The following is a 16239-nucleotide window of genomic DNA, read 5'->3' as shown; positions in this document are numbered from 1 at the left end:
ACAGCAAATCCAGCATGTCCAAATTAACACTGTTGGATTTGATTTCAACACTATTAAAGTGTCTATATGGGTCCACACCAGAGAGTGTTAATTTAACTCTTTTTGGAGAGTTGGTACGTTAACTCTGATTTAGTGTTAAACACCAAATCTGTCTGGAGTTGATAATTTAACACTTGGTGTTAAGAGTTTATATATTAACTCTCAAAAGAGTATTTTAGTTTAACTACGTAAGAGTTATCTTCTAATTAATTCTAAAAAGCGGGAATTTTACTGTTCTGAACTTCTAGAAATTTCTTTTGGAAATAAACATTTACTAAAAAGACGCAATGGTTTTTGAAAAACATTTATTCTGAACTGTGCACCACAATTTCAAAACATTTTCTGAAAGATGTAACAGTATACATGTTCTCACTTTCATTAGAATTTTGTTTATCAAAAGGTCTGACATAGGTGAGCTGGTAAATGCAAATAACAGCATTCTCATCACTTATTTCTTCAATACAATATGCATGTCCTTCATTCATCACTTTGTGGAACTTCAACGCACTTCTGCTCTCCCACATATTCCATCTTCACAAGCATATCCTATGTGGAGATTGAATAAAAGTAGTTGACACTAATTAATGGCACAAATAATCCAGTAATCAATTGCAGCACAGTAAAAAAAAAGGAATCCTTTTTGAGCCATTACTTGTGTAAAGTATTTTCCCAAAAGACAAGGACACAGGCAACAGGTAATACTGAACTAAATGTAAAACCTCAACCTTTTTCATTTTTACCTAAACCGTGTGCACAAAACTCTGGAGGGATCTAAATGCTAACGTAGAACCCAGTCAGGACGCCTGCTACTGCTGTTTGCTCGTTTTTTTTTTTTTTATGGGAGATCGTTTTCAGGCTTCAAGTAGCACCATTATACCAACATTTCACATTCTAGACATTGTTTTAGGTGTATTTGACCAAAGGTTTGACTGAAAATTCACATGCAAGCTTTTTTTCAAGGCTGTGGTATTTGCCTGCAAACAATACCTTTCAGCTAGCTAAAACAGAATATTATGCTATCACCGAGCAACATGGCTAATGCCTTTCACACAGCTTTGTCTCAACTCCAAAGAGCCACAGAAGTAAAAGCTAATAATAATAATTGAAACCATCTTTGAAAAAATGACTTACCAAGCATGGCAAACAACTCAAATATGTAGAGCAAAATGTTCTGAAACGGCTTCACTTCAGCTTCGATTGGAGCCTATGGTGCTGGGGGCGGAGTCTGTGAATTTACTCTATTGGTGTCATAGCCCCTCTAGGAGTTCAGAGTTAAGAGGTCAAGAGTTAATGTTCCAAGAGTTAATGAACCGTTCCAAGGCAAGCTGGAGGCCATCACCCGATGAAGCCAACAGAACCACATCATCTGCAAAAAGCAGAGATGAGATCCTGAGATCACCCAAGTGAAAGCCTTCCGCCACTTGGCTACGCCTAGAAATTCTGTCAATAAAAATTATGAACAGAATCGGTGGCAAAGAACAGCTCTGGCGGAGCCCATCACCCACCAGGAACAAGTCCGACTTATTGCCGGCTATGCAGACCAAGCTATTGCAACGGTTGTATAAGGACTGAATGGCCCGTAGCAATGGGCCAGACACCCCATACTCCCAGAGCACCCCCCCACAGGACCCCCCGAGGGACACGGTCGAATTCCTTCTCTAAGTCCACAAAACACATGTTGACTGGTTGGGCAAACTCCCATGCACCCTCAAGTATCCTCGAGAGGATAAAGAGCTGATATGGAAACTACTGATTGACATATAATGAAGCAGGACATACATTATAGGTGCTTAGTTGAAAAGGAGTGATGGTAAGGACACAATAATGTGACCACGTTTCCAATTGATTTTTCCCACTCTGCAACAACAATTTATTCATTTTGAGTTACAGAAACCTGGTTACAGCAGGCGTGATAATGTTAGTTTATATGAATCAGAACCCCCAAGTCATACTTACATGCAGAATCCACATGCCATGGAGGAGGAGTGGCAGCAACCAAGTCAACCAAATGTCTAGGCATTATTGGTGGGAGTAAGGGAAGAAGAAGGAGAAGGAATAGCAACAGCAAGCAGACCAGGTTGGGGTGGTGTATGCCATGTCACGATGTGATTGAACACCATTGGCCCTCACGTTTTAACTATCATTAATACCTCCCTCTCTACTGGAACTGTTCCACTTGATCTTAAACATGCTATTGTCCACCCACTTCTCAAAAAAAATAAATTAACTTGACGCAACCGTTCTTTCAAATTTTAGACCAATCTCTAAACTCTGTTTTTTGTCTAAAATTTTAGAAAAAGTTGCCTTTCTCCAGCTCCAAGCCTTTGTGGAGACTAATGCCATCTTAGAATCATTTCAGTCTGGTTTTAAAGTGCTACATAGCACCAGTGTTGGGTAAGTTACTTTAAAATAGTAACTTAGTTACATTACTAGTTACTTCTATCAAAAGTAACACAGGTACTTCAAGTTACTCGTTACTTTCAAAGTAACTAGTTACTAGGCAAAGTAACTTTGGTTTTACTCAGAATTCTCTTGTTAATGTGTTGCTTCCGTAACTGGATACCCAGCAAGATTGCCAGTCTTCTAGCTTGCTGCATACAGGGCTGGACTGGGACAAAAAAATTGGCCCGGGCGTTTTGACTGACCGGCCCGCCATTATAGGAAAAATCATAAAGCCTTTGAATGAAAACAAACGCTGTTGTGACAGTGATGTACACTGTTCTGATGGTATATAATTATCAATCGTTTGTTGTAAGATTCAGATAATTACTTTTTAACCCTTTAAAGCCGGTGGGAGCGGACACGCTCCATTTTGCGTAACTATTTTTAAATCCCGGTAGCACTGCAACCACGTAAGCTAGCGCAATAATTTTTTTTGCACATGAAACCGGAGGAGTTGTACTTACATCTTATGCCATCAGCTTGTCCTCGGTCACAGTTTCCTTCCACATATAGCTTTGCAAAAACTGCATAAAAAGCACTTGCAGCAACAAAAACATAATATTCCAGAAACACGCTTTGCCGATCCGATCAGCTGTTTGTAACACTTCCTACGTCCATCAGCGTGAACTATCGCATGTCCGGCATGACCTGCCCGAAACCGGAAGTGACGTCATTTTGCGGAAATGTAGTTTTTTACCATCGTGGCCTTATGAGCCTATACTTGTGTTTTTAAGAGTTATGTTTGACTTCATGACTTTCTGTGTCGTTTCTGGGATGCTGAGGACTCATATTGCACTGCTGGAAATATTTTATTTTGATGAATATGCTGTTATTTTGCAAATTTGCACTATAATATATTTTTTCGTTTTTCCTGCAGTATATGAAAATTGGTGTATCTCAAAAATAAAACTATCAAGACACTTAAAATAAATTTCCTTTGGTGGGAAACTAGTTTGTGCAACTTTTTTGTATTTACAGTTTTGAGGGATAAGCCTCTTAAATTTCTCTAACTAGAAATATATGTTATAATATATGTAAATTTTTTTGTAGTTTATTGCACTTTTTTGCAATTTATGTAATTACTATGCACTTAATGCAGACATGTTATTAAAATTTGGGCTATAATGGTTGTATTGATGTATAGCAACTTGAAATGCTCCAAAAAATGGCTCCACAGCATGTAAAAATATACTATAAGCTCTGGCGGACTTGGTTCTATGGTAGGTCTTAAAGGGTTAAAAGCGAGACATTTTAAATGAGAATAAGAAAGAAAAGTACTTCTTTGTGCCCCCCTGTCCCTGTTAATGCCCTAACTGGCCCCCTGGCAACACTTTGCTAGACCCGCTCCTGCACAGTTACCAGCTGTCAGCTACATAGAAAAGGATCCTGGTGTTATTTGTCTCTCAGAAACAGTTCATAACTTCATTTCAACTCATTCATGTCACCTAAAAGGTAAACCTGTTTCTCCATCACAGCTCTGATGATTCAGTAAGGACATCTCCTGGTTTCATCTTCATGTTTCCCTCTCACCAGATAACCAAACCGATATCATGACCAGCAGCTTTACAGCTGTGGCTCCAGCAAACATCAGCTGATACTAGAAAGTAATATTAAATAAATTCTAACAACAGCTGATCAAGCTTAAACGTGCTGCTGTTGTTTAGCGCGACATCCACTGGTTTCTTCTTTCTGGCGCGAAGTGGGCGATAAATAAACAAGAGAGAAAAGCCGATCAGCTGATCATTGATCAGTTTCATGATTGAAGTAGAAACGGGGGAGAGAGAATGAGAGAAGAAGAGGCAGCTGTGCAGCGCAAAGACAGAATAAATCCAGCTTTGTGTCTTTTTCATTCTAGCTGTAGTCCGGGACAAACTGTCTTCCTTTTCACCTCAATACGAAATGAAAATATTACGAAACGCATAATATTTTCTCTGAATATGGAACAATTCCGTTTTTTACAGGATGGTTGGCAACTCTAATAATTAACCTCATGAACAAAATAAAGTTTAACATCAGTAACATCATAGCACCCACTCAGCTGTATAGAAACTCCATCATGCTAGCTAGTACGCAACACGAAAAAGTCAGCACAACGAAAATAAACTCCACCTAAACTTGGTTTATATCTGACCCAGATAGACTGCAGGTCATAACTTCTTACCTGAAGTTCAGTTCACCTGACACTCGGACCGGCGGCCGCTTCGGGTCTCTCCTGCTGCCTCCCCTTTCCCTCATCCATCTGCTAGCCTCCTCCACTTGCTAATGTTACTGAATCTGTGGAAGCTCTGCGACAGCTACCACAAGAAGTAACAAATAACGAGCCTACCTAAATCCCAGTAACGATTAACGCGTTCCTGATTTTGGAATAATAACTAGTTACCGTGCTCGTTACCACAATAATAACGTAGTTACTGTAACGCGTTACTTAATAACGCGTTAGTCCCAACACTGCATAGCACTGAAACTGTGCTTTTAAAAGTTCTTAATGATCTTTTACTGATTACCGATTCTGGTAATCCTGTCATTTTAGTGCTTTTACATTTAAGTGCGGCATTTGATACAGTGGATCACGGAATTCTGCTATCAAGATTGGAAAATTGTGTGGGTATTAAGGATACTGCATTTAAATGGTTCAGATCCTACCTAACTGATAGGAGTTTTTCTCTCAGGTTCAATGGCTCTGCTTCCACATCCACCCCCCTTACCTGTGGGGTCTCACAAGGGTCTGTCCTTAGCCCAATACTTTTTTCCCAGTATATGCTTCCGCTAGGTTCTATTTTTAGAAAACATGGACTCTCGTTCCACTGTTACACTGACGATTCTCAAATCTATTTTCCCCTTAAAAAGAACTCTGCAGACTCCTTTAAAGTTTTACTTGACTGTCTTGATGACATTAAATCAGGGTTCGCGTAAAAGTTTTTGCATATAAATGATCAAAAAACGGAGATCATACTATTCGGCCCCTCTGACCCCTGTTCTTCCCTAAATGTTGACGTTGTCCAAACGCTCAGAACTCCGTTTGCAAAAGCTATTTCTCGATAGCTCTTTCTCATTTGAGAGACAAATAAATTCTGTTATTAAAACCAGCTTTTTCCAGCTGAGGGACATTGCAAAAATCAAGACCATGTTGTCATACGCCGATTTTGAGAGCGTGATACATGCATGTATCTCTTCCAAGCTTGACTATTGCAATAGTCTTTATTGTGGTATTAACCAGGCCTTCCTCTCGCGTCTGCAGTTAGTTCAGAATGTGGCGACCCGACTCCTGACGGGCAATCGCAAATTTGATCATATCTCCCCAATCCTGGCATGTTTGCACTGGCTACCAGTATGTCGTAGAATTGACTTCAAGATTTTGTTGTTTCTCTTTAAATCTCTGAATGGATTAGCTCCATCTTATCTCTCTGACCTTTTAACAAAAAATTATCCAAGTAGAGCCCTTAGGTCTGCAGATAAGTTTCTTCTGACTATCCCCAGAACTAGAGCTTTTGCGACCACTGCACTCAAATTCTGGAACAGTCTGCCCTTTCACATTAGGTCTTCAACAACACTCGACATTTTTAAAACCCGGTTGAAAACACATTTGTACTCTCTAGCTTTCAATTATGACTAGTCTTTTATAGTAATTACTATGTATGTTTACTATTTTATCTCTAAAGTGTTGTTATTAAAAACAACACTTTGGCTCAACCCGTGTTGTTTTTAAATGTGCTTATAAATAAATTTTGATTTTTTTGAACTAGTGGAGCGTTGCAGATTGCAGGGTGAGGTGGGAGGTCAGATTGTTAATAGCACAGAACACCGCTAGTAAAGGTTACATATGATAAGATATAAGATATACCTTTATTAGTCCCACGAGTGGGAAATTTCATGTTAAGGCTGCCGACCTATTGCACGCAATGGTAGCGCCATCTTACCCTCCGACCATACATACATTACACAAAAACATCACATGGGGAAGACAGGTCAGAGAGGTATAACAATGGAAAATGCACCACATGAGGAAAGATAAGGAGAAAAAAAAATAACTCCCCCCAGACTGAGCTCCAACAGGGAGATCAGTTTGAGAACAGAAAAAAACACCTCTGCACAAAGCACATGAAAAAACTCTTAATACACCAAAGAAACACATGACAAGAAACAGGGGTGGGTAAAGGGTGAGAGACAGCCAATGTAGACAGCACATCCGGGCCTGCAGCATATGCGCTGGTCCTTGATCCACCGTCAGCATCGGAAGGGAATAAGCGTCGAAGGCGTTTGGAGGGGGAGGGGGGATGAGTGTATATCTGCATGTGTATATATATATATATATATGTCTGTGTGCGTGTGTGTATGTGTCCAGAGTTCAGCTGAGACAGTGTCCTTCGCCCTGCCAGGCTAAGTAAACAGTCTTCCAGCCAATCCAGGTGGCCTTGCATAGAATGGGAAGAACAGTCTAAGCACAGTCGTTATCAGGGTGTTGTTGTTCAGCTCCAGCCTTGAGACCGCAGCTGGCGCCAAAGTGGTATCCGCATGAAGTGATGGTGGTTTTTACTTTAGTGCGAACAACTCATATGAATTTCAAAGCTGTTCTAACAGTCCGACACTGGTCTCTCAATCTCCCATTGGAGAGCCGTGAGCTTCTCCATGATGTTATAAACCTTACGCTCCGTGATGTTGTCATTCTTGTGCTCAAAGAGCCGATTCTGAGAACTCACAACCGCAGTGAGCTTCTCCAAGATCTTATCCGTGCTGCACTCAATGAGCCCATTTTGAGAAACTCACGCCTCGTCCCATCGTTTCAATCCCATCGGGCAGTCTTGTGGGGGTTTGAACAGCCGGTTCCGCTTTCTTAATTCTTCGATAAGTCAGGGCCAAGCCAGCTCCGATCAGCAAGAACCCTGTTATCATGGTTCCGAATAGGTAGATATCGTCAGCACTCAGGCTCACCCGAGCCCAGACTTCTCGTTGAGAAAAGGGTGTCAATTGCATTCAGGGACCAGTCGATCAAATCCATAATTCCTCTTTTAGGTTTTAGAGAACAGACTGTGAGAGAATGTTCCAGGGAAAAGTAATACAAAAAACACGAGACTAGACAAGGACATGAGGCTAAGCAGGGAAGATAAGGGAGGAGAGGAGAGGAGAAAAGTGCGACCGCCTTCGTCAAGAGCAAGATCTTATATCGTCTAGCCGCTGACAGTGGCTACATCTTCGTGCTTGTTCTGCTAGACCTCAGTGCAGAGACTGCTGACTACAATATAATACTACAGAGATTAAAACACAGCATTGGTATCAGCAATACTGTGCTGCAGTGTTTTGAATGCCATCTATCTGACAGATTCAAATTTGCAAGCGCATGGAAATGGGAAGCTTTCTACACACAAAGGTTAGTCACAGAGTTCCACAAGCTATGCTGGGACCACTACTCTCTACACTGCAGATGCATATAACCCTTAGGTAATATTACAAAACATTGCACATATTTTTCATTGCTATGCAGATGATAGCCAGCTTTATTTATGCATGAAGCCAAATGATTCAAATCAGCTAGTTCAACTACAGGCATGTGTTAAAGACAAAAAGACGTGGATGACCTGTAATTTCCTACTTCTAACAGCAGACAAAACTGAGGTTATTGTACGCAGTCCTAAAAATCTTAGAAACATGGTGCTACACTGGCCTCCAGTAGCACTGTGAGGGATCTTTAAGATATTTTTAATCAGCATGTCATTGATAGTGCACATTAAACAAATATGTAGGACTGACTTAATTGATTTCATTTCATCTCTGAAAACTCCCTTAGCCATCAACTAAGCCATTAGCTGATCTAGAAGAAAATTTAACAGTGCAAATGCAAATTCCTTGCTGAAAGTTTAACCAAAAGGCATTTCCAGCAGAAATGGGCTGACATATCCTGAGCATAACCATGTATAATATCCACTAAAGTTAAAAAGAGGTGCTTTGCAACATTAAACTGCAGTGTGCCAAATAAAAAAGTCAAATACGTATTTTTCAGACCATAAGGTGCACAGGATTATAAGACACATTAAGCAAAACAAAGCAGTCAGATAAATCAAACTTTATTCATGTCACCGTGTACAAGGTGGACTCACGCGCTGGACTCCAGGGATTGATGCAAACAAGAGAATTTATTAATGAACAATGTCCAATGAGTGTATATACAAAAGGTGCGGGGCGGTGCTATATACAAAAGGTGAGAGGTGCAGGGCTCCAGGGGAAATCCAGGTGAACACTCTGGTCTCTCTCCAAACAATCCAAACACGAATCCGCTCGAACACTCGTCACTCAGGGAACACCAGGGAAAACAGTCCAGAGGGTCTGCACACAAAGAAACGCTCGTTAGATTCCAAACACACAACTACATGGAAAAACACTTACTAGACGCTCGACTTTCACTGACGCGATTCTCACAACGATCCAGCGAAGAACAGCCGTTGCTTCCTGGCTTAAATGCCATCCACACTGATGAGACACAGGTGTTTCCTCCTCCGAGGGCGTGAACCCATAATGAGTTCCGCCCTGGCGAGAGAGAGTGAGAGAGAGACAGAGAGAGAGAGAGAGCGAACTAGAGTGATAGAGAGAAACAGCTGATCAGCGACCAGCTGAACCTCCAGGCCGTGACAATTCAACTCTTTCTTCTTGCTTCCTCCACTTCTGTACCATTGATTCATTAATGCTGTACTCTATCACAGCTGCTCTATTCCCATGTTGTTGCAGTATATTAATGACCTCGTATTGTGGATGGATTATCTCAGTTGTTCTCCTGACTGAAGTTTGGCCCGTTTACAGCATCCTGCCATGCGATTGCATTTGTCTCTAACCATCAGGAACCCTCACGTTAACTTTTATCGAGTGGAAAAGTGTTAGCGTTCATCCTGCAGCTTCACTGTTTATGTTATACTAACATAGCTGTGTTGCTAGCGATCACGTAGCACATCATTATAAACCACCTAGCCCAACTTCAGTAACCCTACAAACGTCACTGCTGTTTAGTTTTCTGTCTTCATTTATGTTGGAAGTGACAGCAGAGCTGTATGTTTGAATTTTTTCAGAAATCTCTCAGTCAGAACATGCTATATTATGCTTAGGTAACTAGTGAAACTAGCGAGCTAACGTCCGCTAACTTCCTGCTAACTTCTAACTCCGTTAAACTTCATAAATCCTGTTTTCATGGATGTCTGGATGTTAAACGTAATTGTTACACCTGGTAAAGCAGCAACGCTGAGCATTTTATTAAAGATGAAAGAATTTAGACAGTTTTTAACTCTCAGTGATGCAGCAGTGTTCATTTGACTTTGGGACCTGAAGCAGACGGAGTTTAGGACCCAGATTACTCCCAGATTTACAAGCACCTTAGTCTGACAAATATGTCAATAACAACGGCCCGCTTACATGTTATACAAAAAAATGTGCTTTGGTGTGTATCTGACGGACAAACACCAAATCACTTCCACATCACTGAAGTTGCACCATTTTTACAAACCAATTCTGGTTCATCCGTTTCACTCAACGATCGGCTTTCCCCCTTCGCATTCTCCGTTGCCGCCATGCTTTTCGGCCATGTGCGTATGAAAACAAAGGCACTGTGCATGCATATGTATATACATATTTACATATGTATATACATATATATATATGTATTTGTATATACATATATTTACATATATTTGTATGTATCCCGCCTTTCGCTCTATGTCGCTGGGATAGGCTCCAGCGCCACCCGCGACCCTGAAAAGGATAAGCGGAAGCGAATGGATGGATGGATGGATGGATGGATATCATCAGTGTAGAAATTAATTTTGTGTTCTAATACAGAGGATTGACACCTTTAGATATTGAAATTTTGGCATACTCCGGTGGCTCGTGGTTTGATGAAAATTGCAAATTATAAGTGTGAAAGTGGGCATTCTTATATGGTCCCTCTCTGAAGGGTAAAATATTGCAATATGAACCCATTAGTAGTGACTGTGGCCTTGTCCAATGAATGAATAACCTTCCACAACCAAATCTGAGAAAAATCATGAAAAGGAAGAACCAGTTACCTTTCTCAAAGGCTTTTTTTGCATCTAGTGACATTACTAGTCCTTTTGTTTTGCAGCACTGTGACAGGATAATGAGATTGAGTAGCCTAGTATTTAGGCAGAGAAATCCAGTTTGCTCATTATGAATTGTTGAGAGAAATACTGCTTCTAACCTAGATGCAAATGCCGTAACTTTAATGTTGTTGTTAATTGATGACAGAGCCACGTAGCTAGATGGCAAAACAGGGTCTTTAACTGGTTAGTGATAATTTTGTTGCAGCTGCGTTCTGAAGAAATGTTTCCTGGTGCCTTGCCATTAGGCATCTGGCTTAATGTGGTATAACTCATTAGTTTAGGTGTGTTTAAGAGATCTGTATCTTTAACTTCAACTTATTTCATTTATTTACAGGGAAATTGTTGAATTTTTCTGTAGTACGTTTCAGCAGAATATGGTAATAGCTAAAACAGGTATTTCTTGTGGTGATTATGTGAATTGCCCAGTCAGTTGTTATGAGTGATTTTTACCCATCAGCTGTAAAATACCCCTGTAAAAGGGGTATTGTTGTCACCCTGCCAGGTGGGTGGGGTGAGCAGCGTGGACACCCAAGTTTGTGTATGTGACAACTAGAGAACAAAGCAACGCAGGAGTTTGGAATTGATACCGTAGGTGTATATACTAAAAAATGTCAGACAAGTGTGAATGTCACTGAGTTCAACCTCAAGGTCAAAGTCAGAAGTCAAATGTCTCTGAAAATCTTGTGAACGTGATAATTTGAGAATAAGACGAAATAGGATTTTCAACTTGATACCATAGGCATATCTACTAGGAGGCTTTTGGTACATCTGACTGCTGCCATTGTTTTTCTATATCTATTTTGGAATTTTTTTGATTTATTATGTTGTAGTTTTGCATTTTGTTATTCTTCTCCATATTTGTTTGGATTTTTTGTGTTTTTTTCTCTCAGTACTGAATTCCATTTTTTTCCCATTTCTTCTTGTAAAAGGAGTATGTGTGTTTTTTCCACTAACTACCACTAAAAGGGAGATGTATTAGTAAAACCATTTGTTCCCATAAAGTTTGCCCACTTTTTCATCATAAATCTGTCAAATTCAGAGTCCATTAAGACGGAGGTATTAAATCACCATGTGTTTTAATAATTGGGAGTATAGGTGTTGGATCACTAACAATAATAGGACAATGGTTTTTGAATAATAGTGTTGCTTGTGAGATCTGTTGGAGAAAGTAATTATTGCACTGGAGAATAAAGGTATCATTCTGTCAGTCTGCCCCAGGGCAGCTGTGGCTACAACCGTAGCTTGCCTCCACCAGTGTGTGAATGCGAGAGTGAATGAATAGTGGCATTGTAAAGCGCTTTGGGTGCCTTGAAAAGCGCTATATAAATCCAATCCATTATTATTATTATTATTATTATCATTCAATTCCAACAGTGAAATCATGCATATACTGCTTTATTATTTTGGGATATTGGCAAATGCCTTACATTTACTGATTTATTGGAGCGTTCTATTAAAGGGTGTAAGACAATATTAAAGGAGAAAAAAAAGGATAATCATTACTAGAAACGTATAGATTGACGATTGTAAAAAGATTATCTAAAGTGTCGGCCGGAATTACAGCATATCGACATTTTGAATCTTTTAGTGTAGTGTTCAGAGTAAACAATAGCCTTTTATGAACCAAGATAGAGCCTCCGTTTCATGTAACAAGCTGAAAAGATCTAAATAAGCCTAAAAGATGTGTTCTTTCAGAGGCTCTATCCCATAGGAGGAGTATCTCTGCCTTTTATTTTGGAACAGTATCCAGGATTGTTATTCTTTTTGCCAGTGAACAAATAACACATACATTTAAAGAAGCTAGAATTAGTGGCTGAATAAGAAGAAATAAAATGTGTGCATATGCAGCATGAAATCCATATGAACCCTATAATTTATAAATATCTGTGATAAAGGTTTTACTTTCATATGAGGAGCAGTTGTTTATGTGTTGTGACTGTCATGGGCTGAACTCTGAGGCGCTGGGCTAAAGCTATAGGGATGTTGACAAAGGATAATCAGGCGTGTGGTGTGAATAACCCTTGTAGTCCAGGAAACCTAGGTTTACCTTAGTTGGCGAAGCCAAAATCCTGCTTTGTTATACAGGTCTCTGGGCTGAAAACTTTGCAACTCCAGTATGTCCACTCTTAATGCTGAATACACTTGTTTGTTAGAGCAGCTGAATGAGCACCCAAATGTGGACCTACAGACAGGCAGGATTAACGAAAAGCTCACCTTTATTGAGGGTAAAAAGGCAGTCCATCCAGTGACACCTCTGAAATGCCAAAAACAAACAGAATCCAATTTCAGAAAACAACCAAGGCTGGACAACAGAAAGTAATGGTAAACAAACAGAACAGCACAACAGAGAACTAAGGCAAACTGAGAGTTTAAATACACGCAGACACATTGAAGGCTGGGGAACTAAACACTCCTAAAGAAAAAGTTAGGATAACAAGACAAGACATAGAAGTACCAAAATAAAACAGGAAGTAGCGATGTGGGGAATCATGTGACAAAGGAAACTCGGCAGCAAGAGGGAGCTTGGAGAGATTCAGAATAACCAAAACAAGAATACCAAAATATAAGTCTAACAACTAACAGAAACAGCAATACAAAAGCAACAACAACAAAGGAGTAAACACAGAATCATTAATAAGATCATAAAGAGAAAATATGGGGTGTTGTCAAAACTGGGCTCTCTAACCATCAAACCTAAAAATACCGTTAAAGAGTGACTGCTGTTAATTTTGCAGCAAATTTTTATTTAGTCGTTTTACTTAAAATTTAGACTTCTAAATTCTTTTAGCTTTAGTCGACTATCATAAGATTTTACGCAGCAGTTTATCCAGGTGACGAAAATATAAAGTGTAAAAAATTTGTTGCGTTTTTACCAGTGAGAGTTGCTCTACATGGTTTACAAAGTGTCTCATTTTCCTTGACATCAAATGGAAAATGTGTCCATATGTTCACTCTTGTCTTCCTATGTGCTGACATTTTGTCTCATTTTCATGAGAAACCGGGAGGATGGGAGATAGTGGTACCATTTCCAAAAAGCACCTCAGTTGTGCACCTCTAACATTACTGCATGCAGATTACTTCTGATTGGACTGCTTCAAAACTCGCCTGGCCTTTCTACACAATGTAATTAGTTCTTATTGGCTCTTATCTCTCCAGGATATTTTCTTTTTGTTTTTATTCACTGACAAAAGTTTCAGCAGATTTCATCACAGTTTTTGTCCTCATGTAAATGTAGAGTAAATGTAGCTTTCCGTGAAATAAATGTAAAGTTTTGACTCTGTTTGTGTAAATAGATTTGTGGTTAAATGTAAATCTGGCTAAAATAAAGTTGACAAAAATGTTATTTCTTTTGTGTTGATATGAAAAGCTCTCAGACGTAATATCTTTGCTCATGACTATTACCTACTACTACTACTACTACTTGCCTACCTCGTTGTTCACATACAGCGCCAACAGAGTGCATCGCTTATAAATTAGCTTAAATGTATTCCACCAGTATGACCAGATGAATTGCTTACAGAAATAATGAAGAACCACACAAAAGAATGTTTTTAGCTATTGATCTCTGTCTGTCCAAACGGGGACGTGCCCAGTAGATATCAGTGGGTGGGTTTCAATCACTCAGACTGTCTGCAACGAGGATGACGATAAACTGACAGACACTTTATAGCTTCTGAAGGACTCTAAAGGAGACTGTTGGTCTGTGCCATAAATTATGGATAAAGAATGCCTGTGTGTATGTGCGTTGTGTGTTTGTGTATGTGTTTGTGTATGGTGGTGGTGCTGGGGCCACAGCCTTCCTGGTTGAAATCTGGCCAGAATTGCCATACCATCAACAAGTAACACAAGTCTTCCTGCTTAAAGTTTCAAAGAGAGCCTGTAATTTCCAAGCACACATGAGTCAATGAGAGCTCAGATGTTTATTAATAACATGAATTCACAGATTGTTTCTGAACGCTTATTGTGATCGGATTCAACCAGGGTGCAATGACCAAATGCCAAAACGATCTTCAGATTCCCCTGTGCCTTCAAGCATTAATTCACTTACATGTGTCCTTCTGGACAACTGTTAACTTTAATTCAGATAAAAGTGACATACTCTGGCCTTTGGTGTACACGGCTAGTCTGCTAGTTGGTGATTAACGAACCACTTCCATCTCCAGCACTATGAACTCTGGCCGGGACTTAATTAAAACTCAGCCATTGACCACAATCATAAATTACTTTCCACAACCTGTGACACTTTCAAAATAAAAAGGACTCATTGGTTTCTTGCCAATTAATAATTCACAAATGAAATGGAATGAAAGCCTGAGGCAGGGGTACTGTAAGAGTTTGTATCCTGTGTTTTGAAAAAGGCTGACAGCACTGTCGCTGAACAAGAGGGATTACTTGAGCTGGTGGTGACTGCTGGGTGATTGATGACCGTTATCTGCTCTGTTTGTGTTCTGCAGGTAGCTGTTGTCATCACAGTGTCACTGCACTGCTCCTGCCCAGTCTGATCCTTGACCTGAGCAGCTGATTCCCAGTAGGAGGGAGCAGCCCTGCAACAATATCTCTACTCCATCATCTCTGGCTCTGTTTACATGTGTGTCAGTCTGAGGATGGAGGCCTTTCTCAGCATACCTCCAGTCTGCGCCTCTTATGAAATCATCACTGTTCTCACTAGTGTTTCCTTTTTCTTCTTCTTTTTTTTTAATGCAGCAGCTGTTTGCTGTAATCTGAAAGTTAAGTCCCAAATGCAAATTTAGTGATCGCATCAGAGGCACAAGCTGGGCGTTTCCTGTATTAAATGTAACGGGTAATGCTCTGTTTTGCAAACCTTCAGCCACAAACACTAAATCAGATGAAGGAGAAGCTTCAGAGTGACACTGTCTTCAGCTGCTGTGTATTGTACGCTTCCTTCCTCGCATTTTTACTGAAATGAACTTCGTATTTATTAGCTTGCAGTGTAATTATTATCATTAATAATCACTATTATATTACAGTGTTTGTTGATATTGGTAAATACTGTTTGAATATATATACCTTCCAAAATAAAAGTCTAAGTTCAGCAGCAAGCGACGTGTTATGAGATGAATCTTGCTTATTTATGCATCTTTGTATTTGTTTTAGTTAGTGAAATGTTTGTTTTAATTCCCATGTCATTTTCATCATGACTTTAAGATGGTCTAAAGTTGGCAGGGATGGACGCTGCCCACCTAGAAATATATTTTGCCCCCACACCTACAGAAAATACACAGAGTTCGCATTTTAAACTTCTTTAGCTGCTTTGCAACCCACCTCTCCTCCAGCATCTGACCCCATCATTGGCATATCCATTGTCATACTGTGATGCTGCCCTGTGCTGTCTTGCTGCTCCGATTTTTCATTTATCCACATAGAGGGGTGAGGAGTTCCCTGTACAGCCTGTATCAGTTACTGTAATTGATTTAAAAACACTCTCTATTTCTTTGAAATGTGTCTATACATTCTTCTAGGGTCTTTAACTTACAATATAAAGCACCTTGAGGTGACTTTTGTTGTGATTGGGTGCTTTAAAAAAAATGTGATTAAATTATCTCCTAGGAGCTGCTGTTACAAAATAGTACTTTCATGTGTTTTTCATTAACAGGGCATCTATTGATGCATTTTTGACAGAGTCACTGATGCAGCTGGTTTA

At 39.8% G+C, this 16239-nt stretch overlaps 1 protein-coding gene across 3 annotated transcripts in view; it reads left to right on the top strand.

Annotated features, from left to right (window-relative positions):
* Positions 1-15637, top strand: part of tsnare1 (T-SNARE Domain Containing 1) — a 254190-nt gene extending 238553 nt beyond the window's left edge. For all 3 annotated transcript variants that reach the window (XM_084943203.1, XM_084943198.1, XM_084943197.1), the window contains one exon: positions 15032-15637. In XM_084943203.1, the coding sequence (XP_084799329.1) occupies positions 15032-15035 (4 nt within the window). In that variant the 3' untranslated portion in view covers positions 15036-15637. The remainder of the gene's footprint in view (positions 1-15031) is intronic.
* The last annotated feature ends 602 nt before the right edge of the window (positions 15638-16239 follow it).

This window comes from Perissodus microlepis, chromosome 11 (assembly GCF_051167445.1).
Source record: "Perissodus microlepis isolate ML-2025 ecotype Zambia chromosome 11, ASM5116744v1, whole genome shotgun sequence".
In the NCBI taxonomy this organism is placed as follows: Eukaryota; Metazoa; Chordata; class Actinopteri; order Cichliformes; family Cichlidae; genus Perissodus; species Perissodus microlepis.
Note: the sequence above shows the minus strand (reverse complement) of the source record. Positions and strands in the feature narration are given on the sequence as shown.